Consider the following 27,642-nt stretch of genomic DNA (forward strand, 5'->3'; position numbering starts at 1 on the left):
CCCCTCCCCGGTCACATGGACGCGCCTTCCGCAGCCAGGAGTGCTGAGCGGAACGAACCACGAGGAGGAGCGGGGGAGGCGCCGAGGGCAGTGGGTCAGCGCCCCGCGGGGCAGGTGGGCGGGCCCCACCGCCCCGAGCCGGCCCGCCAGCCAGTCAGCGGGCGCGGGGGGCGGGCCGGAGGGCGCGCGCGCCGCGCCCCGCAGCGCCCCCTGAGGGGCGGCGGCGGGAGCTGGTTCCGGCTGCGCGCGCAGCGGTGGTGGCGGCGGCGCGATCGGCCGGGCTGTAACCGTCGTCCGTCCGGTAGCGGCTGGAGCGGCAGCGGCGGCCGGGCACGGCGCGAGGCGACGCCACAGGGCAGCGGCGGCAGCGGGGACAGCGGCGGCAGCCGGAGACGCAGCGGCGGCCGCAGCAGCAGCAGCAAGACGGACTCGTGGACACGCGCCGCCGCCGCCGGGCCGGGCCGGGTGTCGCGCGCCGAGGCTGGGGGGGAGCCGTCGCCGCCACCGCTACCGCCGCCGCCGCCGCCGCCGAGGTGACTGAGGAGAGAGGCGCCTCCTCGCTCCCGCCGCCGCCGGACTTCAATGCCCAGTCCCCAGCTCGCCAGCGTGAGTGCGCTGCTCCCGGGCGGCCCCCGCTCTGGCTCCCGGGGCCTCGGGGCAGGGGAGGGCGGGAGGCGCCGCAGCCATTAGTGCAGGCCCGAGACACGTCCCCGGAAGGAGGGCCGGGCCGGGGCCGGGGGCGGGGGGAGCGCCGCCGGGAAGCGTGGAGAGCGAGGGTGGGTGAGCAGGGTGGGGGGATCGCGCGTGTGGGAGGGGGAGGGACTAGTGTTGTGTGCAAGAATGTTGAGTGGGGGGGGCGATGTGCGTGCGTGAGGGCGAGAGTGTGAGTTGGGGACAGGGCTAGTGTGCATGTGGGGGGAGAGAGAGCATGGGGGGAGAAAGTGTGGATGGGGGGAGTTGGGGGCAGTCTGTGTGTGTGTGTGTGTGTGTGTATGTAGAGGAGAGTGAGGGGGAGTGAGAGTGGGGGGCGGTAGGGGGGACAGTGTCAGGAGGGTGGGAGGAGAGCGAGTGTGGCCGAGTGTAGGGGAGAGTGAGGGGGAGCGTGTGGGAACGAGTGAGTGTGGGGAGTAGGAGTGTGCATGGGAGAGTGGGGTAAATGGGGAGAGTAAGTGGGGGAGGGAGAGTTTCTCGTGCCCGAGGTAGAGTGGTGGGGGGGAGAACCTGAGTGCAGAGTGAGAGAGGTTGGGGAGAAGGTGAACGGCAGATGAGGGAGTGTGGAGGTGTGTGTGCCTGCGACTGTTCAGTCTGTGAGCCGGCTTCCTGGAGGCTCTCCCTGATTGTTCTCTACGGCCATAGTGAACCCGGGTGTCCTGGGTTAGGGAGTTCTTTCCTGGAGCATCTTGTCCCTGGGTCCTTGGGTTCAAGTATGAGGAGAGGGTACAGAAGTCTGTTCCAGTGGCACTACCATCTTCTGGCTCTGTGACCCCCCCCATTATTTCATGACATGGACATGAATTTCCAAATTTTTCAAGCATATGATTGGCATTCCACCCTAGTCTGGGGTTCTGAGAGCTAACTAAAACAAATTTGTGTATTGCACAGACTCTTGTAAAGTATTGCTAGTTTTTCAGGTGAGAGGTATTCTATTGTTAGGTAAATTTAAGAAATGTTTTTTAGGTTTTAGCTCTTTCCTACCCTTCTGGAGACAAGATTTTAAGAAGTAGTAATAATGATAATAATAATGGTGTAATATGTTGATGATAAAGAAGAACCATAGGCTAGCTTATTATTTTCTGGAATTTTTCAAGAAATGTATAAAGTATCTAGCAGTTCTAGCATCATTGTAGGCATTCAGCAAATGCTTGTCTTTATGGATTCACCAAATTGTAGCCATTGCTGGATTAAATATGGTGGTTACTGGCTCCCTTCCTCTGTATTACAGAGTAGTTTCAGACAGGAAGTGAGTGAAATTATGCCTTATTCAAGGTGCAAAAGGAAATTAAGGCTTCAGAATGACACATTATTTTTTTAAATACATTTATTTATTTTTGGCTGCATTCTTCGTTGCTGCACGTGGGCTTTTCTCTAGTTGCGGGGTGTGGGCTACTCTTTGTTGCGGTGCGTGGGCTTCTCATTGCAGTGGTTTCTCTTGTTGTGGAGCATGGGCTCTAGGTGCGTGGGCTTCAGTAGTTGCAGCACGCGGGCTCAGTAGTTGTGGCTCGTGGTCTCTAGAGCGCAGGCTCAGTAGTTGTGGCGCATGGACTTAGTTGCTCTGAGGCGTGTGGAATCTTCCTAGACCAGGGCTCGAACTTATGGTCCCTGCATTGGGAGGCGGATTCTTAACCACTGCGCCACCAGGGAAGCCCAAAGTAGAGGTTCTTGATGAAGAGTACCTTGATACGGATTTTATACTGTAATGGTGGGAAGTCTCTTAGAAGTTGGGAGTCTTTTCAATACAAGCAAAGAGTAGCGTGGTCCTTTTGGTACTAGACGCGATAGAATTACAAGCAAAAACATTGGTGTGTAATTAGAAGTCAGAAATTATATTTTTCTTACAGTGTCCTTTTCTGCATCACTAGCATGCTCTCTGCTTTCAGAAACAGTAAATAGTATTGATACTGTTTGGTGGGGGACCAGATTAATTAGTATTAAGTTCCTCCTATGTACCAGGTGTTTTTATACTCTCATTCAGTTCTCACAGCTACTATTAAAAGGTGGTAGGTGTCCTCATTTGCATTCATTTGGCACACGTTGAGTGGTTTCTATTTGCCAGACGTTAGGGATACAGTGATGAGCCCTCATTGACTTACAGTGATGAGCTGAGAAGATATAGAGACTCAAAGAGGTGAAGTAACTTGTCCCAGCTGGATTAAAAACCCAGGTCAGTCTGACTCCAAAGTCTTTGATTTTTCCACTATACCGTCAACTACCCTCGCTAGGTTGTCTCTCTTTGAGGTTTCTCATCCACACAGTGACCTAGCAGCTTGTACAGATGAGAGATGTTGAAGGTAATTCAGAAGACTGAATGGCTGGAGGCAAGGAGATCATTTAGGAGATGCTGACTTGAGGCTCTTTGGGGCCTAAGTTAGGCTAGGCTTTTATGTGGGTGGAGATTCTGCCTTGGAACTCTCTTGGGGCCTTAGGGTGCTTTGAGACAAGAGTCTTATGAGGCACCTGGGATATGTCTGGGAGAGGAAAGTCTGATTAAAGAAACCCAGCAGCCTTTTAAATGTTTTTTTTTTTTTATTTTGGGGGAAAGAAGAAGAGTGTATTAATGGGGATAAGAGTCAACCAGAAGTTGTCACTTCTTTGTGAAAGTCTTTCTCTTCAGCTTTGTGGGATTTTTACCTCAGGAGATTTTGAAGATCAAGTGAGAAAATATATATGAAAGCACTTTGTTAATTATAAATTGAACTACAGACTCAAAGTATTATTATCACTAAGACTTCTACTAATGCAACAGTTTCTTATATTTAGTAGCTGGAAAAGGCTACTAGCATTTTAGACCACCTATATAAATGAAAAATTTTTTAGAACTGCTGAACCTGGTATATTCTGACTCAGAACAGCAAAAGTCAGACCACTCCCTCCATGAGTCAGGCAAGTGATATTTAATTTGAACGAACCAAATTTATAGGCAGAAACCATTTACAACATCATTGAACTTTGGTGGCACTAGGGAAGAGTAAATGTTTGAATGTTTTTGCACGTAGTTTCTTAAAAAGTCTGAAAGCCCCATATTTATGTTTTACTTGAAAAGACATTTATGTGAACAAGGAAAAACATTTATTTTTCTTAAGATGCAACTTTTTATTCACTTTGTCTTTTAAAGATGACATTTCTATATGAGGTAGTTACTGAACACTTTATGGTTTTGAGACCTGAAGTTGAAATTGAATGGAGATTTATTTTATAGGGTTTGACTGTACTGTTCCTTTTTTGTTGGAATGTCGGATTGGTAATCAGTGAAGCCTCTAGAAAAAGCATTTACAAATAAGATGCAGATGAGCAGTACATAAATTTTTAGCTGTTGCTCTTGGAAGAGTGAAACAAGTTAGAGGGAAGCCTAAGTTAGGTTGATTTCTTTAAGTGATATCTCATTAGCTATACTACTTGTAGAAGTTGGTGATCTTTACAAATTTTGAGCAACTGGAAATCAGGACCCATAGTTTTAACATAGAAGACTTAGTTATGTTTATTGAATTAGGGTAGTAGTTAGAGATTTTGAGGTCTTGGAGTACTTATGAAGTCCAACATTATGCTTTAGGATTCAACATTACCACCTTAAGAATCTTCTGTGTGCTAAATCACGAATCATATCATTTTAAATTCATAATAACCCTGGGAGTGAGTAAGTGGCATTCTTCCAATTTTACAGATAAGAAAATTGGTTTAGGGATCAGTTGCTGAATCCTAGTTAAAGAGTATCAGTAAATAGATGCCAGTGGATTAAAAAAATTTTTTCCCTTTGGGGCTTAAAGTACTTAAGTCTCTAGCCATTTTTTTTTTCCTCCCCAGTTAACTGTAGTCATTTTACAGGGGATTATGTAGGAATTAGTAGATGTTAAAGAAATCGCCTTTTTTTTGCTTGAAATTTAGTTTTTAGTTAGTTTTCTTTTTTTTTTTTTTTAAAGGATACCTCAGTTACTTTTTTTGCTCTTTGGGGGATGTTGCTGCTTTGAGATTTTTTTCAAGATACTAGTTGGGTTAGATAGAAACTGATGATTATTCTCGAAGTTTGTAAAGCAAGAGTCCTTGATGTTACAGTTTCAATAATTTTGTATCTTGCGTTTGTTAAATGAACAGTGGATGCCACCGATTAAAATTACTTGGGAAATGGTGATTTGAATCTGCTAATCTGGAGTATTAGAAGAGTCTTCTATCCATTTTCAACTTCAGAACTAGTATATATATACAGAGGTGTCTGATAGCTTTCTCTGGTTATTCTTCATTGTACTGACTGAACCACATTCTCTAGCTCCTTTGACTTCCTGGCCACTCTGTTGAGACTTGAAACCTTACAGGATTGCTTGGCGTAGAGCTCAAGTGGATATTGTATCTGAATCTTTTGCTCCATGGAGTTGTAGGGGTCTAGGCTAAACCAGAAACTGTCACTACTCTGACACCTCCATGAGAGAAGCTGCACAGTACTGCAGGCTCTGTCCACTTTCCACAGTTACCCTGTGGAGTTACTAGGACCCAGATGAGAAAATAACCTTTCTCCTGCACATGTTGAGGTGGTTTTCCCCGATCAATCAGTATAGACTTACAGGGCATAAACTCTGCCAGAAAAATGGCTACAAGGGGTTGACAGATTATACCAACAGTTTTTATGTGATTTGAATACAAATGTTTTTTGTTTGCCTACACTGATTTCTTACCTGCGGATTCTGTAACACAGCATCCACTCCATTTTAAGTGATCTAGAAACTAAATTTCATCATTTAAATATAAATTTACATTTTACAACATTCTTTTTTAAACTGTAGAGAATTTTTAGATTAAGCTTTTCTGTGACCCTTTCTTTGCTAGTTGAGCCTGTTTTGAAAAAATATTTTGACCGTTAGAACCCTCTTTCCTTTTAGAGAATTTAATTCCTTTCATGTATTTTTGGGTTGAAATTTCATTCTTCTCAGAAAATGTTAATTCTTTTGGCATAAAATGCGCACATGATATATTTGCTTTAGCAGATCAGATAAATTACTTTATATTTTTATTTCCGCAGTGGTCAAAAATGTTGGCTCTTAACTAATGTATTGTTTGACAAGAATTCAAATTCACAATCAAGTCTGCCTTTTTCTAGTCTTTTCGTTTTGAGATTCACTAGGTTGTACCACCACAGTCTTTGTAGATTGGATTTATATCCATATGTTGATATTTACTATTTTTAATAGCAAAACAAATTGGTGTGTTTCCTTCTTTCCATTATTGGTGAAAAGCCTGTCATGAGGGAACAGAGTGACTGGTTAGTACAGAAGGATATGAGTCATCAGCAGGATTTGTCAGCAAATTGAGAAGGATATGATGGAGAAACAATAGATTGTAGTGACATTCTTCATTCTGCATGTGTGGTTACAAACAAGTTTCCTTTTGGTGATTGGTTTAAATTATTCAAATAATTTAGATCTTTCTGGATGAAGAGCACATCAAATTTAAGTCATAGCCTAAACTCTGAATTGTTTTTCAGGTGAGATGAGATATTCATTTGGAGGTCATCACCAAGCAGAATTTAGTTAAACTTGTATCTATTTACTAGGAAAAAGAATTCAGCAATCAGGTAGGTTTTAGTCAGCTGAGAGGCTATTTTTGTGAAGCTTGCTGGTAATTATGGAGCAGCTCAGTAGATCAGAAGATGCTCACCAATATGGCAATACTTGTTTTCTCTCAGTGAGCAAAGAGTTACTACTACTCTACTTTTAAAATTCCTAAGAGCTTTTATTGCATTTGAATTGGTCTAAAATTCTCAGCATGGTCAAGGCCTCCTCAGAGCTATCTAACCGAAGACTTAGCTCCTTTCTCGAGTCATGCTACCATGGCCTGTCTCTATTTCTATTAGTCTTGTCATAAAAATTTTACCTTTCCTCAGAAGTCTTAATTAATCCTACTCCATTCTACTCATGCTTATTTTGTGTCTTCAAAGTATGTAGCATTAATAATGAAATTTTAATGCTCATCATCAAATATTTTTCACCCATATTGATTCTTTTAGGTTCTTGATCCTGGATGGTGATTATATGGTATGCAAAGAGAGCTCCACAAATGCTTGTTTTAAGATTAGATGGGCTGAGTTTTAGTATCATTCAGAGCTGGTATATTGTCCCGCATCTCAGTAAGCATTTTGAGGAAGAGGACATGAAAGATTAAAGTTTGTATTCTTTTTTCCCCCACTTATTTATTTATTTATTGCTGTGTTGGGTCTTCGTTTCTGTGCGAGGGCTTTCTCTGGTTGCGGCAAGCGGGGGCCAGTCTTCATCGCGGTGCGCGGGCCTCTCACTATGGCGGCATCTCTTGTTGCGGAGCACAGGCTCCAGACGTGCAGGCTCAGTAGTTGTGGCTCACGGACCTAGTTGCTCCGCGGCATGTGGGATCTTTCCAGACCAGGGCTCGAACCCTTGTCCCCTGCGTTGGCAGGCAGATTCTCAACCACTGCGCCACCAGGGAAGCCCCTAAATTTTGCATTCTTTAAGTGAGAAGAGAAGGAAAGTGAATCCATGTTGAACTAAGCTGGTGACCAAAGAATAATCACCCCTTGACATGGAATTATAGCGGTATTTCACCATTTTTACTTCACATTCATATGTAATGTGAAACAACTGCTTTCACTGTATGGTTTCTAAAGACTTTTGAATGTTGTATTTTATGAGAATAAACATCAAGTCATTACTGGGCAATTCAGTTAGTGGGTAGACAGCATATTTTAAAAGGCCACCAGCCTCTCCAAATTGAATTATTTGGGTTCTTGTCTGTTTATCTTGTACTAATGCTCAGTGCACAGAGAGATGGCTGTGAAGTATAATGTGATTTTTAAGAAACAAGTTTAGGAGAGGAAGTGAAGTGTAACTTACTTAGGGGAAACTTGGACCAAAATGCCCTAACAGCAGAAAAATTTCTGGGGCTCAAACAAAAGAATTTATGCTGACAAGGTGTAATTTGGAATGTTTTTATTCCATATCCTGTACATAGAGAGCTTCCTTCCCCTCTTTTGGTGGTGGATACTTGAACAGGACCTTTAAATATGCTCAATATGTTAGACAAAATGGGGAAATGAAAGAGTTAAGCTGACCCATAAACTGCTAAGTTCTGAAACATACATTTTAAATAATGCTAACAATAGCTTGGAAGTTTTTGCTTTGCATGCTGCTCCTGTGCTGTAGGTTATTTTGAAAGGTGATTCAAATAACCTTTTCCCAAGTATCTATTTTGCAACCTCAGGGAACTTGCAGCTGTTACAGTCATTCTAACTGTCCTGATATAGCTCAGAAAACATTTCAAAGTGGTTTTGACAGGGTGAATTCGGGTGTCCTTTTGGATTTTTACTACTGAGTTTGCTTTATTACAATTGAAATTCAGAATCTCAAATACATTTCCTTATTAATGAAATAATTCAGTGGTTCTTGAGTTAGTGTACGTATAGTGATGTTGGAAACTAAAGTAAAATGATTGAGACTGAAATTGTTCTCCAGGAAAATTATTTATCCTTTTGAGATTAAAGAAAGAAGGATGGAGGGAAAGAAGAAAACAAATATTAGGATTTAATTTTATGGGAATGCAGCTGAATTTGAGATAGTTCTCTATAGTATGAAGGAGGTTACCACAGTTTTTTAGGAAAAGAAGGTGCTTAAACTTTATAATAAAGAGGCTTGGGAGTCTTGAAATGCACATAAACTGAAGTCTTTAAACAAAAAGCACGTGGAGAGGGTAGTCCTGATGATACCTTTCCTTGGAAATGGAAATATGAATGAATAGAATCAATTTAATAGAGCTATTTAACTTAATTTTTAAAAGATTCACTGAAAACAATAATATAATGTTCCATACTAGAATGGTGTTAGGATTTTTAATGTTTTTACTGGTATTGAAATAATTTTTTAGAAAAAGTGAAAATTGGCCATAGTGCTGTTATCTTCATTTAAATTTTATTTCTGAAAGGAAAAATAACATTTGGACAAAGAGTTTCAGCTGGAGAGTTGCTAATCTTTAGAGGAACAATGGAGTACAAAATTGAAAAGTAAATATTTTGAAGTATGGCGTGAAAATATTTAATGCAATTTTTGTCTTACAGTTATTTGAAGAGGTAGGAATTACCAGAAAATGACAACTACTTCTAATTGCCAGGGTACATACAAATTTGAAAACCACTCCCTTTTCATTTGAGTGGGAACAGAGCCCACGGGACTTCAGAAAATAACTGTCACTGTTCTCAGAAGCAGGTGTGATCTGTTGGTTAATTGCTTTCCTTTCCTTTCTGAGTGGCAGGCCATGTATGTGCTGCTGGTTCTGAAGTGTTCAGATATTTTCCCACTATCAAGGTCATGCTTTCTTTTTATAGAACTGATTATTGATTTGTGTACTGGAACTTGATTCTCAAGTTCCCTCCTTAAATGAGGAAGTAGAAAAGTGGGAATAACCAAGGGAGTAACTCTGAAACTTTTTTTAGCAGTAAGAAGTGTGTTGCTATTTTTAGCTTGTTTACAGATATTTTGGATCATAATTTCTGTAGAATTTAATGATACCTCTTTCCTTATCAATTCCCCGGGACTGTAGTCAGTAGGGGACGGGAACTAACATTAATTTGAATGGTCTAAGTTCAAGGAGCCAGGTGTATTCACTTTTAGTTTGATAAATGCAACAATAGAGAGGATGAACAAAGATAAGTAGTACAGAGAGTAGAGCTCTTATTTCGACAAGGCTCTGATGAGGTGGGAGTAGGTATGAAAGTAAAAATTTCCAATTTAAGATCAGTTAACCAGGAGATGAGGTTTTTTTTTTTTAATTGAAATTTAGTTGGTGCAATATGTTAGTTTCAGGTGTACAACATAGTGATTAGGCATTTAAGTACATTGTGAAATGATCATGTCTATAAGTCTAGTAACCATCTGGCACCGTAAAAACTTATTACAATATTATCAACTATATACCTTATGCTGTATATTACATCCCTATGACTTATTTTATAATGGGAAGTTTGTACCTTTCAATCCCCTTCACCTGCTTCGCCCAGTCCCTCACCCAGAAGATGAATGGCTTTTTGTTTTTTTAAAAATAAATTTATTTATTTATTTATTTATGGCTGCCTTGGGTCTTCGTTGCTGCCTGTCGATATTCTCTAGTTGTGGCGAGCGGAGGCTACTCTTCGTTGTGGTGCGGGGGCTTCTCATTGCGGTGGCTTCTCGTTGTGGAGCAGGGCCTCTAGGCGCGCGGGCTTCAGCAGTTGTGGCACATTGGCTCAGTAGTTGTGGCTCACGGGCTCTAGAGCGCAGGCTCAGCAGTTGTGGTGCACAGGCTTAGTTGCTCCGCGGCATGTGGGATCTTCCCGGCTTGAACCCGTGTCCCCTGCATTGGCAGGCGGACTCTTTTTTTTTTTCTTTTTTTAAAAAATAAATTTATTTATTTATTTATTTTTGGCTGTGTTGGATCTTCGTTTCTGTGCGAGGGCTTTCTCTAGTTGTGGCAAGCGGGGGCCAGTCTTCATCGCGGTGCGCGGGCCTCTGGCTATCGCGGCCTCTGTTGTTGAGGAGCACAGGCTCCAGACGCGCAGGCTCAGTAGTTGTGGCTCACGGGCCTAGTTGCTCCGTGGCATGTGGGATCTTCCCAGACCAAGGCTCGAACCCATGTCCCCAGCATTAGCAGGCAGATTCTCAACCACTGCGCCACCAGGGAAGCCCCAGCAGGCGGACTCTTAACCACTGTGCCACCATAGAAGCCCCAGAAGATGAGTGTTTAATTAGCAATGTTGAGTTTTCTTTAGTTTACAAGTCTTAATCTCAAATGGTCAAAATGCAGTAGATACAGTAGTACTTTAAAGAGGAATTTCCTTGCTTTTCTTTCTTGATGGTTGTGAAGATTTTATGGTCTGTTGTCTGAATAGTCTGTGAATATTCGGTCAGCCTTCTGTGAGTTATTAACAGTTACTCAGGGCCTTGAGTTTTTTTCCCCCACAGACCCCATATCCAGTCTGTGGACAAATCTTTTTGGGTTCCACCTCAAGGTACATCTTGAAACTGATTCATATCCTCTCTACTGCTACTGCTTTGGCCCAAGCTACCATTATCTGTCTCCTAGATTATAGCATCAAGTTCCTACCGGATTTCCCTGCTTCCACCCTTACTACTCATAATCTGTCTCCATATAGCATCTAGAGTGATCCTTTTAAACATTGGTTGTCACTCTTGCTTGAAACCTCTTATTTTTCTCTGAGTAAAAGCCAAATACTTCTGTTGGCCTGTAAGCCTCTCTTTTTATTTCTCTGACCCTATTCATTCCCTTGCCTTATCTGCTCCAGTAGCACTGGCCCCCTTGCTGTTCCTAGAACACTCCAAGCATGGCCCCACCTCATAACCTTTGCAAGAGCTAATCCCTCTGCCTAGAATGCTTCCTCAAATATCTATTTGGCTCAAAACCCCAGGACTAGGATAAAAGGTCACTTTTTTCATTGAGGCGTTTCCTGCTAGCCTTATTTAAAAGTGGAATCCCCTCTCCCTTCTGACACTGCAGATTCCCCTGCTTTGCATTTTTCTCCATAGCAGTTGCATGTTTTATTTGTCTTTTTCTTCCTGCTAAAATATAAGATCCATCCTGACAGGAATTTTTGTTTGTTTACTGCTCTTGCTGCCCATATAAGAATATATGGTATATATTATGTATCCAATAAATATTTGCATTTATACATTCTTAACTGGCCAAATTGCAGTGTCTAGTCCTTCATGAGAATGAATTCTTTACTGTTGACAGATTATTCATACTTAAGGGAAATGCAGGTGTCTTCAATGAGGTGAAATTAATTTGTCTTAGGAAAAAATTGTTGCAAGGTGTTAGTCTTGTATACCATATTATGCTTTCATGTTGTCTGCTTGTAGAAACCACGCTGACTCAAATTTGCATGACTTCCTGTAGAATTTCTGGCAAGAAAAGTAAACAGTAAATGTATACTTACTTGTTCCTCAGACCTTTGCTTTTAGATTTTATTTTCTAAGATCTAGAGTTCTTTTGTACATTTACTTATAATGTACTGTTTTTAATTTGGTGAATACTGGCATAACCTATCAAATTAGAGGGTTTTTGCATCATCACTTTAATTTGTAAATAGAAGTGATTTCAGTGGAAAGCTTGTTGTGAGTGGCTTGACAGGATTTTTAAAAGGATGCCCAGTAAGTGTGGGTTACATTAAATGGGGCTGATTTTGTAAAGTTCGTTCATGCCCTTGAATTCTCTATATTTATATTTGAACTTAGAATTACAGTTGCCAAAGCAGGATCTGAATTTTACTCCATAATTTAGTATCTTTAACAAAGAAGAAAGCTGTCTTTCTGGAAATGTGTAGGTACAGGCTTGCCAGGGACAGAAGGACTAGCCCTTTTGAGGCTCTTTGTAATCCAGTGGTTATAGCACTGTTAAGGATGTAATTAAATTGTAAATCATTGTAGGTTCTTTATCACCCTAGAATTAAAAATTAAGGGGACTTCTCTGGCTGTCCAGTGGTTAAGACTCTGCATTTCCAATGCCGGGGGTGTGGGTTCGAACCCTGGTCGGGGAACTAAGATCCTGCATGCCACATGGTGCAGCAAAAAAAAAAAAAAAAAAAAAGATTAAAAAAAATTAAAGAAATTAAGGTAATAAGTGTACATGGGAAAAAAACAGTAACTGTTTAGAAGGTATATATTGTAAATCATGCTCCTGGCCTGAGTGAAAACATACTAAGTACTCACAAATATTTCTAAATATACTGTTTATATTATCATGTACCTTGCTTTTTTCACTTATTAGTATCTCTTAGCCATTTTCCCGTATCAGTTTATATAGGTGTTTTATTCTTTTTAACCTCTCCATGGTTTTCCGTTTTAACATTGTGCCATGATTAAGTGATGGGTATTGTATTATTACATGCATTTTGGCTTTTGGTTCTCATCTAGGTAGATGTTAGCAGTTGAGCATTGACAGTGGATATTTAAACTTGTAACATACCCCTCTTCAGAGTTTTAAGTAGTCTCTGTTGTGTTATTGACTTAGTCTTACTGGCAGTGCACTGTCTTAGCTTGGTAGACCTCTGCTTGCTTGTTCTTCCAGCCCCCTTTCTTTATTCTTCTTTATCTTTTCCTCTTCCCTCTTTAAGTTAAAAGGATTTCTCTGTCACCGACCATCGTTTTCTAATTCTTCAGTGAAGTCATATTCTTTTGTTAAAAATGGAAATGTTGCCTAGGAAATGGAAATTCCCCAATTCAACATTTTAAAAGTTAGATTCTATAAAAGATAAAGGGTGGAGAGAATATTTGATGCGTATTTGAATTTGATCACTGTTATGTGTCAAGTACCAGCCTCTTCCATCATCTGGTAAATTAAAGTAAAAATCAATTTTTACTTGAGTAGGTAGAGCAGAATCAATGCCAGAGAGAAAACTTCAGAAAAAAGTTTTCCAGTAAGGTATACAGGTGCTGAGTTTATGCTAAAATGTATGGCTCTGTAACTGTTGAGTACTTTCCAGCTGTGGTAGGTTGTTTATGATTTTTTTATACAGACTGTTTGCTTTGCATTCTTATGGGTGTCACAGAAACTAACAGTTTATCTGAATTGACAGGTGCAAGAACATTTAACTGTTAATGTGTAGTTGAACTCCTGGGGGAGGGGGAAGGAACAGAAGCTTGCTTTTATCATGCATCTGTTAACACTGATAGAACATAGTGTTTCATTTGGCAGAAATTCCTTTGCTGGAGATCTCAGTATGGTATTAAGAATTGAAAATCTGGGAATTTCCTGGTGGTCCAGTGGTTAGGACTCTGTGCTTTCACTGCCGGGGTCTGTGTTCGATCCGTGGTCAGGGAACTAAGATACTGTAAGCTGTGCAGCCAAAAAAAAAAAAGGAATTGAAAATTTAATAATAAGTTATCCTTCTCCCTGGTAGTGGTCCTTCCAAACTGAGCTTGGAGGAATAAGATGGGATAAAGGTTGTTCTGTTTTCTGAGAAGACAAACACTGATGACTGGGTAGAAAACTTAATGCTAGAGCTGTAACCTTTTAAGCCTGGCTGTCACTACAATGCTGGTCTTTCAGTGCCTTTCTCAGCTGACACACATATTAGCTGCCATAACAGCATTAAACCGAAGGGATTCAAACAGGTTAGAATTTCCTTGTGTTTTGCTCTGCATTGCACGCAAACCATTGTTCTTTGAGTAGTTATTTTAATAGTCTTTTCTCCCCTTATTATAAGGTCACAGAGTTGCAAATGAACATCCAACCAAATATTTGAAGAAAAGTTACACTGTCATGAATAAGATTATGACTTGAAAAATATGTGGATACCTCCATTAGTCAAAATTGGAGGGAAAATAAGACCTGGGTTCTTGTCCTTGATCTGCTGCTAATTAGCAGTGTGGTCTTAAGTTTTTGTAATCTCTCTGGATCCCAAACAGCAACTTTTTTTTTTAAAGGTCAGTGTATTTGATCTCTTAAGTTTCTGCCAGCTTTAAAATTCCTTGACTGTACAAGGAGTACTCTGTGAAATGTGTGATCTAAAGTGGCTGCGTTTTAGGGTTACAGTTAGAATTATGAGTTAGATTATGAGTTAGGAAGGGTGATGGTGTGTATTATGTTTTTGTTAGTTTGAATGTAGAAGTTTTGTGTGTTTACTGTAGTGGATAACTCATTATGCTGAGGTATTGAAGTTCTTACAATGCCATTTTGAATTTCTTGTGTCTCTCATATTTTAGGAATGTTTTAGTTTTGAGCTTGTGTCTATGGTAATATAATCAGAAGTATATAATTTACAAAATAAAATGCCATTAAGAATATCATAAAAAGAAGACTTGAAGATAGAAGATTAGGCTTGAAAGTTTGAGGCTTAGGTTTGTTCTTACCTCTTGCAGTTTCTTCCTGCAGGTGCCTCTGCAGTCATTATCTTTCATTTGTCTGGTTACAGTCATCTTTTTTAGAGTTCTAAATAAGCATTTATTGGTGGCTTAGGGAAGAGGCAAGTAGAAGAACTTAGACCTCGTCCCTATTTCCAGAGGAACTTATGATTATGTTGACACTCTGACTGAGCCAGCTATACAGATTACTGTGTTTCAAAAATTCTGCCACTTCTCTTCTTGCCTTGTTTTGGTAGGAATAATATTTGCGCAGGAGACTGCTGTGTGAATCATTAACCTTTGGATGCTTTTGTACTCTTGAGGTAGTGATGTGAGAAATAATAAAAAGATAAATTGGACTAGAAATGAGAGAATGGGATTTATATATTAGCTGAGTCAGCTGGAATTGTGGTACCTTGGGAAAAAATACAGGACTTTTCAGAAGAGTCTGAATTTGGGCCTAGCTAATTCATTCACCTTAGACAAGTCACTTTTCTGATCCTCTTTCCTCATTCATCATAGGTAGTTAAAAACTACTTAGAGTTGTGAGGAAAAGAAGATAACTGGTATCATATGAACTTTATGAACTGATATCATAAATGGGGCCAATGCATATATTTTGGATTGAAAGAATTAAATCCTCAAAGTGGAATTTTGGTAAATAGCCTTCATTTACAGATATAATTTTAACCAAAGATAGTTAACATCAAAGCAGACAAATAAGGAGATCATTTGATGTGAACTTTATAAAAGAGTCCATGGAGTGAAGTTTTAAGTATCTTTTAATCATTTAAAAATGATTTAAAATGATTTTAAAAATTCATTTTAAAATGACGAGTTAGAAATAATCTTATTAGTATAGAACTTTATTGAGCCTCGTTTTGAAAAAAGGAAGACATATTTAACTTTTTTTTTTGGCTGCACCATGCGGCATGTGGGATCTTAATTTCCTTACCAGGGATCAAACCTGCCCCCCCGGCAGTGGGAGCACGGTGTCTTTTATTTATTTTTTTTAGTATTTATTTTATTTTATTTATTTATTGGGTTGCGCTGGGTCTTAGTTGTGGCAGGCAGTCTCCTTTGTTGTGGCACATGGGCTCCTTCGTTGCGGCAGGCAGGCTCCTTAGCTGTGGCTTGAGGGCTCCTTAGTCGTGGCATGCACACTCTTAGTTGCAGCATGCTTGTGGGATCTAGTTCCCTGACCAGGGATGGAACCCAGGCCCCCTGCATTGAGAGCTCGGAGTCTTAACCACTGGATAGCCAGGGAAGTCCCAAGACATACTTAACTTAAATCTCTGACTTTTAATACTCTTGGTATGTACTTCTGTCCTATTCTTGGTAGATGGCAGTAGTTTAGAAGTGGCGCCATTTCAGATGTCTTTGGGCTCATAAAGAATGTATTCTTGACTTTTGGGCATTGTGTTTGCTGTCAACCTCCAGTTCATTTTCTTTATGATTGTCTCCTCCAGGTTTTTCGTTGGAATATACGTTGCACATTTATGGCGATTCTGAGCGTGAGGGCAGACTTCTGCCAGGCTCAGCACAGCGTTTCCGCTGACAAGTGAGCTTGGAGGTTCTATGTGCCATAATTAACATTGCCTTGAAGACTCTGGACACCGAGACTGGCCTCAGAAATAGTTGGCTTTTTTTTTTTTTTTTTATTGCAAGCATATATCTTTTAATGACTCCAGTAAAATTAAGCATCAAGTAAACAAAAGTGAAAAGCGACCTACTCTTTTAACTTGTCTCACTAGTGCCTAAATGTAGTAAAGGCTGCTTAAGTTTCGTATGTAGTTGGATTTTTTTGGAGTCCGAAGGTATCCATCAGCAGACATTGAGGCCCAAATTGAATTTGGATTCAAGTGGATTCTAAATACTTCTGCTTATCTTGAAGGGAGAAGCTTCTTAAAGAATAAACAAGTTGAATAGAGAAAACACTGATCGATAATAGGCATTTTAGTGGTCTTTTTAATGTTTTCTGCTGTGAAACATTTCAAGATTTATTGATTTTTTTTTTCATTTTCCCCATCACACTCACACACGCACGCTCACACTTTTTATTTGCCATAATGAACCGTCCAGCCCCTGTGGAGATCTCCTATGAGAACATGCGTTTTCTGATAACCCACAACCCTACCAACGCTACCCTCAACAAGTTCACAGAGGTAAGATTGTAGCATGGTCTACGTTTTGGATTGATTTATAGGTAAAATCCTGTTAAAAATTAACACCACTCTAAAGAAATCTTATACCACAAAGCCATTTATTTCTGTGATTGGAGTATGGATGATACTGATCCTGTGGATCTTACCAGTCTTTGTTTGAATTGAGTTGAATTAGTTAAAACAGATTTTTAAAAGAACATTTATGGAATTTGAGGAGATCTTAGAGATTGTCTAGTACTGTGTTTTTTCCTTTGAACATTATTAGCAGTTCTTTTGTTACAGTTTCAATAATAAAGCTAATTAACATTTATTGAATACTTAGTACGTACCCAGCATTACAATAAGCAGTTTTATGCATTATATCATTTACTCCTCACAATAACCCTATGAGGTATAGGTACCATTATTTCCCTTACAGATGAGGAAACTGAGGTTCAGAGTGGTTTAGTAATTTGCCTGAAGGCACACAGTATGTGGTAGAACTATCTCTGACACTAAAACCCATTTCTTCCTAAAATGCCCTAACCACTTTTGATGAAAACCTCCCCTAGAACTACTTAGCAGTAGGAACCACATTATTCAAGGGTCCAGAAATTTAGGGGAAGGAAAGGTATTATAGGTAGCATTTTTATGTCAGATCCTGCATTTTTTCTATTGGTAGTAGTAGAGAAACATTTTGTACTTTATTCAACGGGCATTTGAATGTAAGCTTTTTAATCATTCTCAGATTGTTCAGTCTCAATGATTTCTGTTGATGTATTTGTGGAGTAGACTTAGAGAGCTAGATGAACTCCTAGGGATTCTAAATCTACCTCTCTCACTTTACAAATGGCAAAACTGAGTTCAGAAGAGGTTTTGACTTGCTGAAGGTCACAAATATTTACCATAAAAAATTTCTACTGGAAACTTTCAATGAACAGCTACTGTGGAGTTCACTTTAATGGGATTTTATTTGTATTTTGAAATTTTTAAAAATTTCTGACTCATTATATAACATTAGCAACTCTCCTGAGTCTGTTTTATGAGAAGGCGTTTCTGTGAATAATAAAGTCCTTTAGCAATTAAAATAACTTTCTCTTTAGATAACCAGATGATGGACACTTCTTGTAGGATATCACTGTTCTGCTTATTTATATTTTTAATTCTCTGAGCTTCTTAACTTTGTGTACACAGTGTACAAGTTAATTCCAGGCCGGTATGCCCTCAGGTTGTTCAGTCACCTTTAAGCCTGGCTGAATTACATGATACTATTTTCAGCCTGTGGATTCCTTGGTCATAGACTCCTGCAGCTATAAAAAGATGTCGGTGGCCTCTTGAAGTTAGTTAGTGACTGGATTAGGCATTACTGTAGGAAAACTTCTAAAGGAGCAAGACTTCTGGCTGTAATTGTGTGTTACTTGACTTTGTAATATAATACCACTATTTAATCTTAATTTCAAAATTGCTTTTGTTTCTTTAAATTATAAAAAGCAATATGTACTTAGTACATAAAAATGAGAAGTTACAGATAAGCAAAAGACAATTTAAAAATACTGTTAATACCTGGTGTCTAGATGTTTTTTCTGTATTTATGTATATATTTATAAATATACATATAGATAGGATCACACTGTGTATTTTAGAAAAATTTCCCCCAACCTCCTTAGTATTATTTTTATAGCTGTCATAGTATTCTGTATGGATGTGCTATACTTTTTTAACCATTCACCTGTTTTTGGACCATTAATGTTTCTGTCTTTATACCATCCCAAACAACCTGTGCTAAACATGCTGGTACCTAAATCTTTGTGTATATCTTTAATTATTTCTTTAGTATAAATTCCCAGAAGTAGAATTTCTAGGTCAAAGTGTGTGTGTGTTTTTAAAGTTTTTGCATTAATGCTACCAAATTGCCCCTTACAAAGGTGGGCCTTATTGATGCTTCCACTTTGAATGCAAGAATGTCTATTGTATATGTTGTTACAACGAGAATGATTTTGATCTTTGTCTGAGAATGAGGTCTCGTTTCAGTTTATAAGAGTATATTTTTAAAGCTTTCATTGCAGATTCTAAAAACAAGTTTCCTTATATTTGTTTTTCTTTAAAGGAACTTAAGAAGTATGGAGTGACAACTTTGGTTCGAGTTTGTGATGCTACATATGATAAAGCACCAGTTGAAAAAGAAGGAATCCACGTTCTAGTGAGTGTGTAGTGTTTTAATTTTTCACTACAAACAACTTGTACCTTTCAAACATAGATATTTTTAAAACTTGGCACTCATAGTTTGCTTTTTAAACTTACAGGAGATACAGTAATCATAGCAATCTGTTAAAATTCCTTTGGATTGGCAGTTTTGTTCATTTATGCCCTTGAAGTCCACAGATGCAGAGTATTTTCAACAAAAAAGGCAAAATTTAGTGCACACTTATTTCAAGAAAATGGAAATTTCATTTTTTTTCTCTAGGAAATTACTGTGACATTTAGCTTTTGTTTCAAGGCTACTGGTTTGAATCTAACTGAAAGTAGTTTCCATCAGACATTCTTTTTTTTTTTTTTTTTGTGGTACGTGGGCCTCTCACTGTTGTGGCCTCTCCCATTGCGGAGCACAGGCTCCGGACGCGCAGGCTCAGCAGCCATGGCTCACGGGCCCAGCCGCTCCACGGCATGTGGGATCTTCCTGGACTGGGGCACGAACCCGTGTCGCCTGCATTGGCAGGCGGACTGTCAACCACTGCGCCACCAGGGAAGCCCCTATGTGCCTATTTTTTATTGAGAGTTAGTTCTGTAGTCTTTACTGCATTGGTTGGTAGTTGAGAAGGCAGTTGATGCAAAGAAAATAAATGTCCTGTTGGTAAGGCAGTTGTCTCACATCTGATACATAAAGTTTCCTCACTTCCACATTGGTGAAAACACAAAAATCAAATAGCCAAACATTATGTTTTTTAAAATGTATTTTAATAGTATGGCATGGTAATAATACTTTGCTTGCATTCCTATTTCTAAATGACTTTAAGATCCCCTGGCTGGAAATCGCTGGGGATAAGTATAAACGTGTATAAAATGTAGCCCTGTGTTTAAAAAAATAAAAACAGAATTTTAAGTTCTGAAATTAAACCAAATACAAGTTCCTTTTCCTGTATTGTATGTTCTTTAGAGAGTAGATGAGAAATCAGTTTGTCTTGACAGTTGGCAGGGTGAGAAAATGAACTGCAGATTGACCGTAGTCTGTTTGAATCAGTAATGTTGGTAAACACCTTTATGAAATAGAAATGAACTAAAGAACTTGAAGTAGTTTGTAGAAGATAGTGGTAGATCTGGGATTTATTCCAGGCCTTTAAATCTAGGCTTTTGTTTTGTTTTAAAGAGCTGTGATCAGATAAAATTAAAGGTCTAACTAAAGCTGGAAAAAAACCAAGGATATTTAGAATTAAGCTTGGAATTTCTTTTTTTTCCTAGGCAGAATTTTTTTTTAAATTTTTTAAATAAACTTTATTTTTTAGAGCAATTTTAGGTTCACAGCACAACTGAACAGAAGGTACAGAGATTTCCCATATATGCCCTGATCCTACCCATGCATAGCTTCCCCCATAATCAACATCCCCCGCCAGAGTGGTACACTTGTTACAACTGATGAACCTACACTGATACATCATCATCACCCAAAGTCTATAATTTACATTAGAGTTTGCTCTTGTATGTTCTAGGGGTTTTGACTAATACATAATGACATGTATCCAGCACTATAGTATCATACAGAATCGTTTCATGACCCTAGAAATCTTCTGTGCTCCACCTATTCATCCCTCCCTTCTCCCTAATGCCTAGGCAGAAATTTTAGTTTAAGTTGGATTGCTAATTTACTTTTGCTAGGTGAAGAGGGTTTGGAACACCTTATAAGAGGATATTCCCAAAGTGAGACCTTTCAACCCTTTGACCAATGTTCTTGTAAATCAGAAGCACATTGGAAAAGACTAATGGTGGTTTCAGCCATGTCAGTTTGAAGTTCAGATGCTTCTAAATTACTGCTTTAGTGATTTTTTTGGATAGAAACTGCTTGTATGAGTAAGTAAAGCATGTTTCATATTATTGTTTCTTAACTAGATGCATTTTAGGGAGTCTTAGAGGAAGTAAGCTCTTGACTAAGGTACTTACTAGTTTTACTGCTATTTACAGTTAAACTTTGTAGTGACATTTATAACGATAACATTGACAGCCCTTTAATTATGGGGCGTAGTTGACAAACATAATGTGCTGTCATGGCTAATGGGCTCCATGAAGTGTTCTAGTGGTGCCAGTAATGAGTGCACAATCAATTTAGTGCTCTGTCACTTTTCCCTTTTTCCTTCTCTAATATTTTAAAGTGTCCTTATCCAGTCTCATTAGAATAGTATTGTTAAAAAAAAAAAATTCCCAGTGTCTTTGCATTTCTGTCCTTGAAGTTAGATGGGACAGAGGGTATGATGCAATATGTGAATGTCCCTTCCCCCCTTTCTTCAAAATGACTTGTGTTGGTTTCTCAGGACCTTGTGCGAGGTAACAAGGAAGATAAATCCCTGCCTGTATTGTGAATGCACATGGGGTTGGTCTTAATTGAAAAACAACCCAAATCAATGAATATAAAAAGAGAAGGGAATACTTGAGAAAATGGTTTTCATTTCCTCAGGATCATATCATGTGGCACTATACTTGTAAAATGGGGTGTGTATAATTTAGGCTGAGCTTTAAAAATATTTGCTGCTTGACTTTAAAAAAAATACATATGTAAGCACAAAGATAGTAGTATGTTTCTATTATGATCTGTTGGAAATTACTTATCAGAGTCTTTAAAGAAAAGACATCATAACTTAGAGCTATTTGGGGATAATCCTCAAAAATATTTATATTCGTAGAGACCAATGAGATACCAGTTGGTATACTTTGCCAAAATGGACTTCTAAATCTTATTGACAGGTGGTGTGTCCTCTCTTACTTTGTCTTGGTTTTAATTTTAGTTTTCTCTATTATGTCTAATTACTGTTCTATTCAGATAAAATATTTGAAGAATGCTAACCTCTTATCACTCTTGTGATAAGACATATTTCCAAAGAAAAAGTTTGATGCTTATGTTGCTGGTTATGTATGCTTCATTGAGAAGGCTAAGTTGGCACACTTGAATTTTGATCTTGGATCATTTTTCAGAAGTGATCAGAATTGTGTGGTTAAGTATAGGTACATGGGGCTTCCCTGGTGGTACAGTGGTTGAGAATCTGCCTGCCAGTGCAGGGGACACAGATTCGAGCCCTGGTCTGGGAAGATCCCACATGCCGTGGAGCAACTAAGCCCGTGTGCCACAACTACTGAGCCTGCGCACCACAGCTACTTAAGCCCGTGAGCCTAGAGCCCATGCACTGCAACGGGGGAGGCCACGGCAACGAGAAGCCCACGCACTGCAACAAAGAGTAGCTCCCCCTTGCCGCACCTAGAGAGAGCCCGCGCGCAGCAACAAAGACCCAATGCAGCAATACATACATACATACATACATACATTTATTAAAAAAAAAATCGGTACATGTAGAACAGTTAGTGCAATTAGGCCTGCCCTGTGTATGCAGCTGTTGTGCATTAGGATGTTAATTCTGGAGAAAATATCAATTTAATGTAAAAGACCTTTTCCTCCCAGGATTGGCCTTTTGACGATGGAGCGCCACCCCCTAATCAGATAGTTGACGATTGGCTAAACCTACTAAAAACCAAATTTCGTGAAGAGCCAGGTTGCTGTGTTGCAGTGCATTGTGTTGCAGGACTGGGAAGGTAAGTTCTTCCCCTTTTGTCTGTGAATTCATTATCAAAAATTTCACTTTGATAGAAACTGCATTTATTACGCTAAATATTAAGTTGCCTGAAAGGAAAGGAAACGAGAGCAAAAGCTGGTGTAATGATTTCTCAGAATAACTTTTTATGTTTCATTGTCTGAGTCTGGGTTTAGTGGGTGGTGGTTCATAAGTTGTTTTGGAACTGGTTTAATGTAATTATCTTTGAGCCAAAAATACAGTCTTAATTCAGTTTCTCCATTTCCAGTAATCAAAGTTTTAGGTGTTTGAAATGGGCAACAAAGTTAAAATAATTTTAGATTTGAAGAATCTGTACATGATTAATTTTAGATTGAGATGAATGGAAGTTAATAGATGAAGAGCAGATGGTTGAACCTTAAATTCTTGAAAGGAAATGTATGGAGAATGAAAGTTGACTTTGATTTTAAAATCTTTTTCCTTGAGCACTGCATGGAATGGTGTTGCAACACTCATCAACAGTAGATTAAATGTCAATTTATAATGTGCACTTTGACTCCAAACATTAATGCAAGCTGCTGTTGCCTCAAGGTGGTGGTGACTCAGGCTGTTACCTCTGCTCAACCCTTTCGTTCGCTATTTTCCTTTTTTGCAGTTTAGTGTTGTACAGTTCTTCAGGGTCAGACGTCTCTAGTCCTTATCCTGATTTGGGGCAGTTTTTTAAACTAATAGCTATCCTAGTTAGGTAGTCAGTCCAAAGTTAGTGCCTTAAAATGGGCTTATTAAAAACATCATTTCCTTTGTTATATTAATATATATATAGAAAGCAACTCCTAATTACGAATTCTCTGCCACTCTCCCAGCTCATGGAAAGGATTTTGTTGAGGAAGTCTAGCACCTCTTTAGTACTTGATGAAGAGATGATATTAAAATTGATTTGTAACAAAAATTTTGAGACACTCAAGATAATCCATTTGGTCATTTACTATGATAATGGTTAAAGATCAGTGGATTTTTGGTGACATAAAATGATGTGAAAATTTGAGATATAATGTGATGATGTTTTAAAGAGTAAAGATCTTGTAATAAAGGTTTAGAATTTTGTACTTTACTAAAAATAGAAAATACCATAGAAGCTGTAATGATTTAGATATTTTTACTATGTAGAAAAATATCAGATATTTTAGTGTACAGGAACAATGAAAGCTCAAGCTTTACATAATTTTGGTAATAAGTAATCCTGGGTTTTAAAAAATCCTTTAATTCCAAAGACCTGTGGTTATTTACAAATGAGTTTATCTCTGCAGGGCACCTGTGCTGGTCGCACTTGCTTTGATTGAATGTGGAATGAAGTACGAAGATGCAGTTCAGTTTATAAGACAGTGAGTATGAAGTTTTATGTTCAGAAACACATAAAGCAGGACTTCCCTGGTGGTCCAGTGGCTAAGACTCTGAGCTCCCAATGCAGGGGGCCCGGGTTTGATCCCTGGTCAGGGAACTAGATCCCACATTGCCATAACTAAGAGTTCTCGTGCCTCAACTAAAGATCCTGCATGCCTCAGCAAAGATCCTGCGTGCCACAACTAAGACCCGGCACAGCCAAATAAATAACTAATTAATTTTAAAAAAACACACAAAGCAAAATCATACAAGAGAAAGAAATTATAAAAAGTACCCATTCATAGTACAGGGTAATTTGCTGTCTTTGGCTTAAAATATTATTTGAAGATATCAAAAATGGCAAGTGATAAAGAGACTCACAATAACACTACTGGCTCCCAGATTTAAAGATTTTCTAATTTAGGTGGTAAATTTGGGCATTGTAGAATATGTCCAGTATATGACTTGAACATCTAGGAGTCTTTAAAATGAATAGCTAGGTAGCTGAGTCTCAGTGATGTGGTGCCTCTTTTAATGGCTGTCCAAAATGCCTTCCAAATGTAACTCTCTGTGACAAAGAGGAAAGGAAGAAACTATAGAGGAGCAGTTAATCACCTAGGATTCTTAAGTGACCTGTTCAGTCACAGAATCAGGATGGTAGTGCCCAGACAGAATCTTGACAGCAGTCTGGAATAACAGGCCATGCTATTTTTTTTGTCCAGAATTCTTTGGCAGTTATTGTCTTGCCCTTTCCCTTTCTAACCTTTTCTTGAAAAGAGAAAGAAAGAAATAAAAAAATGACTTTGTGACAAAGGGCATGAAATGTATGGTAGCTCTAGGAAGATAACATGTTTCAAGGAATGCCATCTGTGTCTGCTGCTTCATATAAATACTTCCTCATTTATCCTAAATACTTGCTGCCATTTCTAATATGAAGAATATATTAATTGGGAAGAGTATAGTCAGATGTCTCTGGATTAACCATTCTGATCTTTATTAAACGATTAATAGACTCTAATGAGAATTAGCAAAGAAAATTTGTCTATTTCTTCTTTTAGGAAGGCACACAGAAAGTTCATGTTTCAATTCAGCCCTTTCACTTAAGAAGTGATGTTGTATGGGAAATATGCTGGTTTTCAGCTGTGTAGAGTTAGAAAGGCCATAGGCCATAAATACACTTTTCAGTGAATCAGGCAGCTCTTTTTTTACATGATAAAGTGTGCCATTCTTGTATTTTCAGAAAAAGAAGGGGAGCATTCAATTCCAAACAGCTGCTTTACCTGGAGAAATACCGACCTAAGATGCGATTACGCTTCAGAGATACCAATGGGCATTGCTGCGTTCAGTAGAAAGAAATGTATACGAAGGCTGACTTGATCGTGGCATTTAGAGGGAACTCTTGGTACCTGGAAATGTGAATCTGGAATCTTAACTGTGTCATCAAAGTAGTGATGGATTCAGTACTCCTCAACCACTCTCCTAATGATTGGAAAAAAACAAACAAACAAGAATATATCCCTCTATAACGTGAATAAAATGTTTAAGAAAAGAAAAAGAGAAAGAAAAAAAAGGATTAATTTAGTGAAGGATGATTTTGCTCCTAGTGTTGGAGTTTGAATTTCTGCCAGGATTGAATTATTTCAAAATCTCCTGTCTTTTTAAACTTTCTCAAAATAGGTCTCTAAGGAAAACCAGCAGAACATTAGCCTCTGCAGAACCATCTGTTTGGGGAGCACACTCTTCCATTATGCTTGGCACATAGATCTCCCTTTCGTGGATTTCTTTCTTTCTTGGGGGGGGGGGGAGGCACGGTGTATTTTTCCCTTCTTCTCACTTTCGTCTATCCCTCTTTTTTCCCCTGATACAAGTTGTAGGTGAAATAGGAGAAGCCCATGTTGCTGTAGATGTGCGTGCAGTCTGGCAGCCTTAAGCCCACCTGGGCACTTTTAGGAAAAAAAACAAAACAAAAAAACACCAAAAAAAAGAAAAAACAAAAAAAGGCAGTGGCATATATAGTATATGATCCAGGTGTTTTTTAGTCTTTACTGATGATGGGGTATTCATGTTAGTTTCTTTTCTTGAAAACCCTATTCAATATTAGGCAAAGTAGCCAGGAGCCTTTTTTGTTTTGATAAATTTGTGGGGAAATGGCATTTTAAGAGGAGTCTCTCAAAGAACTTAGCTGAGAGTCGAATTCATCTCTTTTCCAACCAATGAAGCTAAGTGGATGTCCCAGAGATTGTTGTTTTCGGAAGGGGAGTACTCCAGGCCGTCACTAAAGATATGTCCAGGCAGAGCATTAGCACACTTTCTACACCTTGTAGAATTGTGGGCTGTAGCATTACTCTGATTTTCTGTCTAATGATGTCAGAGAATGCTGTTAGTGTAAAGTTTTTATTTTAGGACTTATTTGTACTCTGAATTTTCAGGAACAGTCAAAGGAGTAGCAGCAAAGACACAATATTTTAGACTTGAGAAATGCCTGTAAAGGGTATTTCCCAAACTGCCCCCTATATGTACAGTTCAGTTTAACCACTGATTGCCTTGTTATTTTCTTACTAGGTTCTTTGTGAGATTAAAAAAAATTTTTTTGCTGGTTCAAAACCAACAATGCCTAGTGAGTATGTGTCCACAGGCCATAATAGGGTAGAAGAGAGACATAGAGCAGCTCATTGTGTAGCAAAGGGACTGTGTGGCTAGTGCAGTGGTGTAGTATCATTTCTGCAGATTCTTTGCTGGGTTCAATGTACTGATCTAGAAAAGCTATTTTGCTGCTCCTTTGCAGTTGTGACCAGGCTGCATTGACAAAGCAAGTTGGAGGATACCATCAGGGGCTCTTGTACTCTCCAGCTGAATATTACATAATTAATAGTGCTCTGCTTCTAAGGATTTGAATAAAGTCTTACGGTCATCTTGTCCTGTTGGAATTTGCTGTGCAGAGCCATAAACTTCCCATTTTGTTAGGATCAGCTAGGCCAGTAGGAATGGACCAGGACCTTGTTTCACACTGATGATACCTCAGATGTTGGCTGGCTATGTGAACTGCCTATTTCCTATGCCGAGTTGTTTTGATTTTTAAATAAATAAAAATCTGTAGATTCTCTTCTCCCCCATCCCAGAAAACAAAACAAAATAATGCTTTTTGAAATTGTTTCTAGGATTTTAAAGTGAAAAATGATGGTACTATCCAAAATTCTTTATTTCAGAACCTGACAGTAGATTCCTTTAACATAGGCTCAAAATCAAAACAGCATACCCTCTAAGCTCAGATAGACAGTTGACTCCAAGGGTTTTGATCAATACCAGAACAAACCTTTTTCCTTTGACATGCTCTGAGTTTTGTTGTTTGGAGGGAGGGAAGGAGGGAGGGGGAGAGAGAGAGAAAGGGAGAGTGAGCGTGTGAGAGAGTGTGTGTGTGTGTGAGAGAGAGAGAGAGAGAGAGAGAGAGCGCGCGCGCGAGAGAGCGAGAGAGAGAGCAGTATCCACCAGTAACAGTGCCTGCCTGAGTTGGGAAAATTACATTCCTGGTTCTGTATGAGGAGAAGGGTATATAAAACAACATGAAACATTAGCCCTCATTTTGTTTTAAATTACAGACTAATGTTAATTGTTCTCAGAACTGGATTTTCTTCAAAATTAAACATTTTTTTCTTTTGGATTTAATGAAGTATTGCTAGCTGAAGCCAGTTTGACATGGTGAGGGAGATGTCAGACTGATGAAAGGTGTGCAGCCTGATTTAAAACCAAACCCTGAGCCCTTTTAAAGAACAATAAAACATATTTTACATGCTC

At 39.1% G+C, this 27,642-nt stretch overlaps 1 protein-coding gene across 7 annotated transcripts; it reads left to right on the forward strand.

Annotated features, from left to right (window-relative positions):
• On the forward strand, positions 1-27,642 carry PTP4A2 (protein tyrosine phosphatase 4A2). Of its 7 annotated transcripts, none has more exons than XM_019938246.3 (6): positions 247-606; positions 16,028-16,723; positions 18,810-18,902; positions 22,362-22,492; positions 23,778-23,852; positions 25,091-27,642. In XM_019938246.3, exons 2-6 carry the CDS (start codon positions 16,628-16,630, stop codon positions 25,197-25,199), a joined length of 504 nt encoding a protein of 167 aa, XP_019793805.2. In that variant the 5' UTR covers positions 247-606; positions 16,028-16,627; the 3' UTR covers positions 25,200-27,642. The 7 variants fall into 7 exon arrangements, 2 of the variants coding, with proteins under 2 accessions (XP_019793805.2, XP_019793806.2); XM_019938247.3 differs by lacking the exon at positions 247-606 and adding an exon at positions 8,815-8,930; XR_012326277.1 differs by lacking the exons at positions 18,810-18,902; positions 22,362-22,492; positions 23,778-23,852; positions 25,091-27,642 and adding exons at positions 6,710-6,737; positions 8,783-8,930 and having other exon boundaries at positions 1-606; positions 16,028-16,586.

Source organism: Tursiops truncatus, chromosome 1 (assembly GCF_011762595.2).
Source record: "Tursiops truncatus isolate mTurTru1 chromosome 1, mTurTru1.mat.Y, whole genome shotgun sequence".
NCBI classification, from domain to species: domain Eukaryota; kingdom Metazoa; phylum Chordata; class Mammalia; order Artiodactyla; family Delphinidae; genus Tursiops; species Tursiops truncatus.

Coding starts and splice junctions, on each gene's coding strand:
- PTP4A2 (XM_019938246.3), top strand. CDS start 16,628: ATGAACCGTCCAGCCCCTGTGGAGATCTCCTATGAGAACATGCGTTTT. Junction 18,903..22,361: donor AAGAAGGAATCCACGTTCTA/GTGAGTGTGTAG, acceptor TTTTCCTCCCAG/GATTGGCCTTTTGACGATGG. Junction 22,493..23,777: donor TGTGTTGCAGGACTGGGAAG/GTAAGTTCTTCC, acceptor TTATCTCTGCAG/GGCACCTGTGCTGGTCGCAC.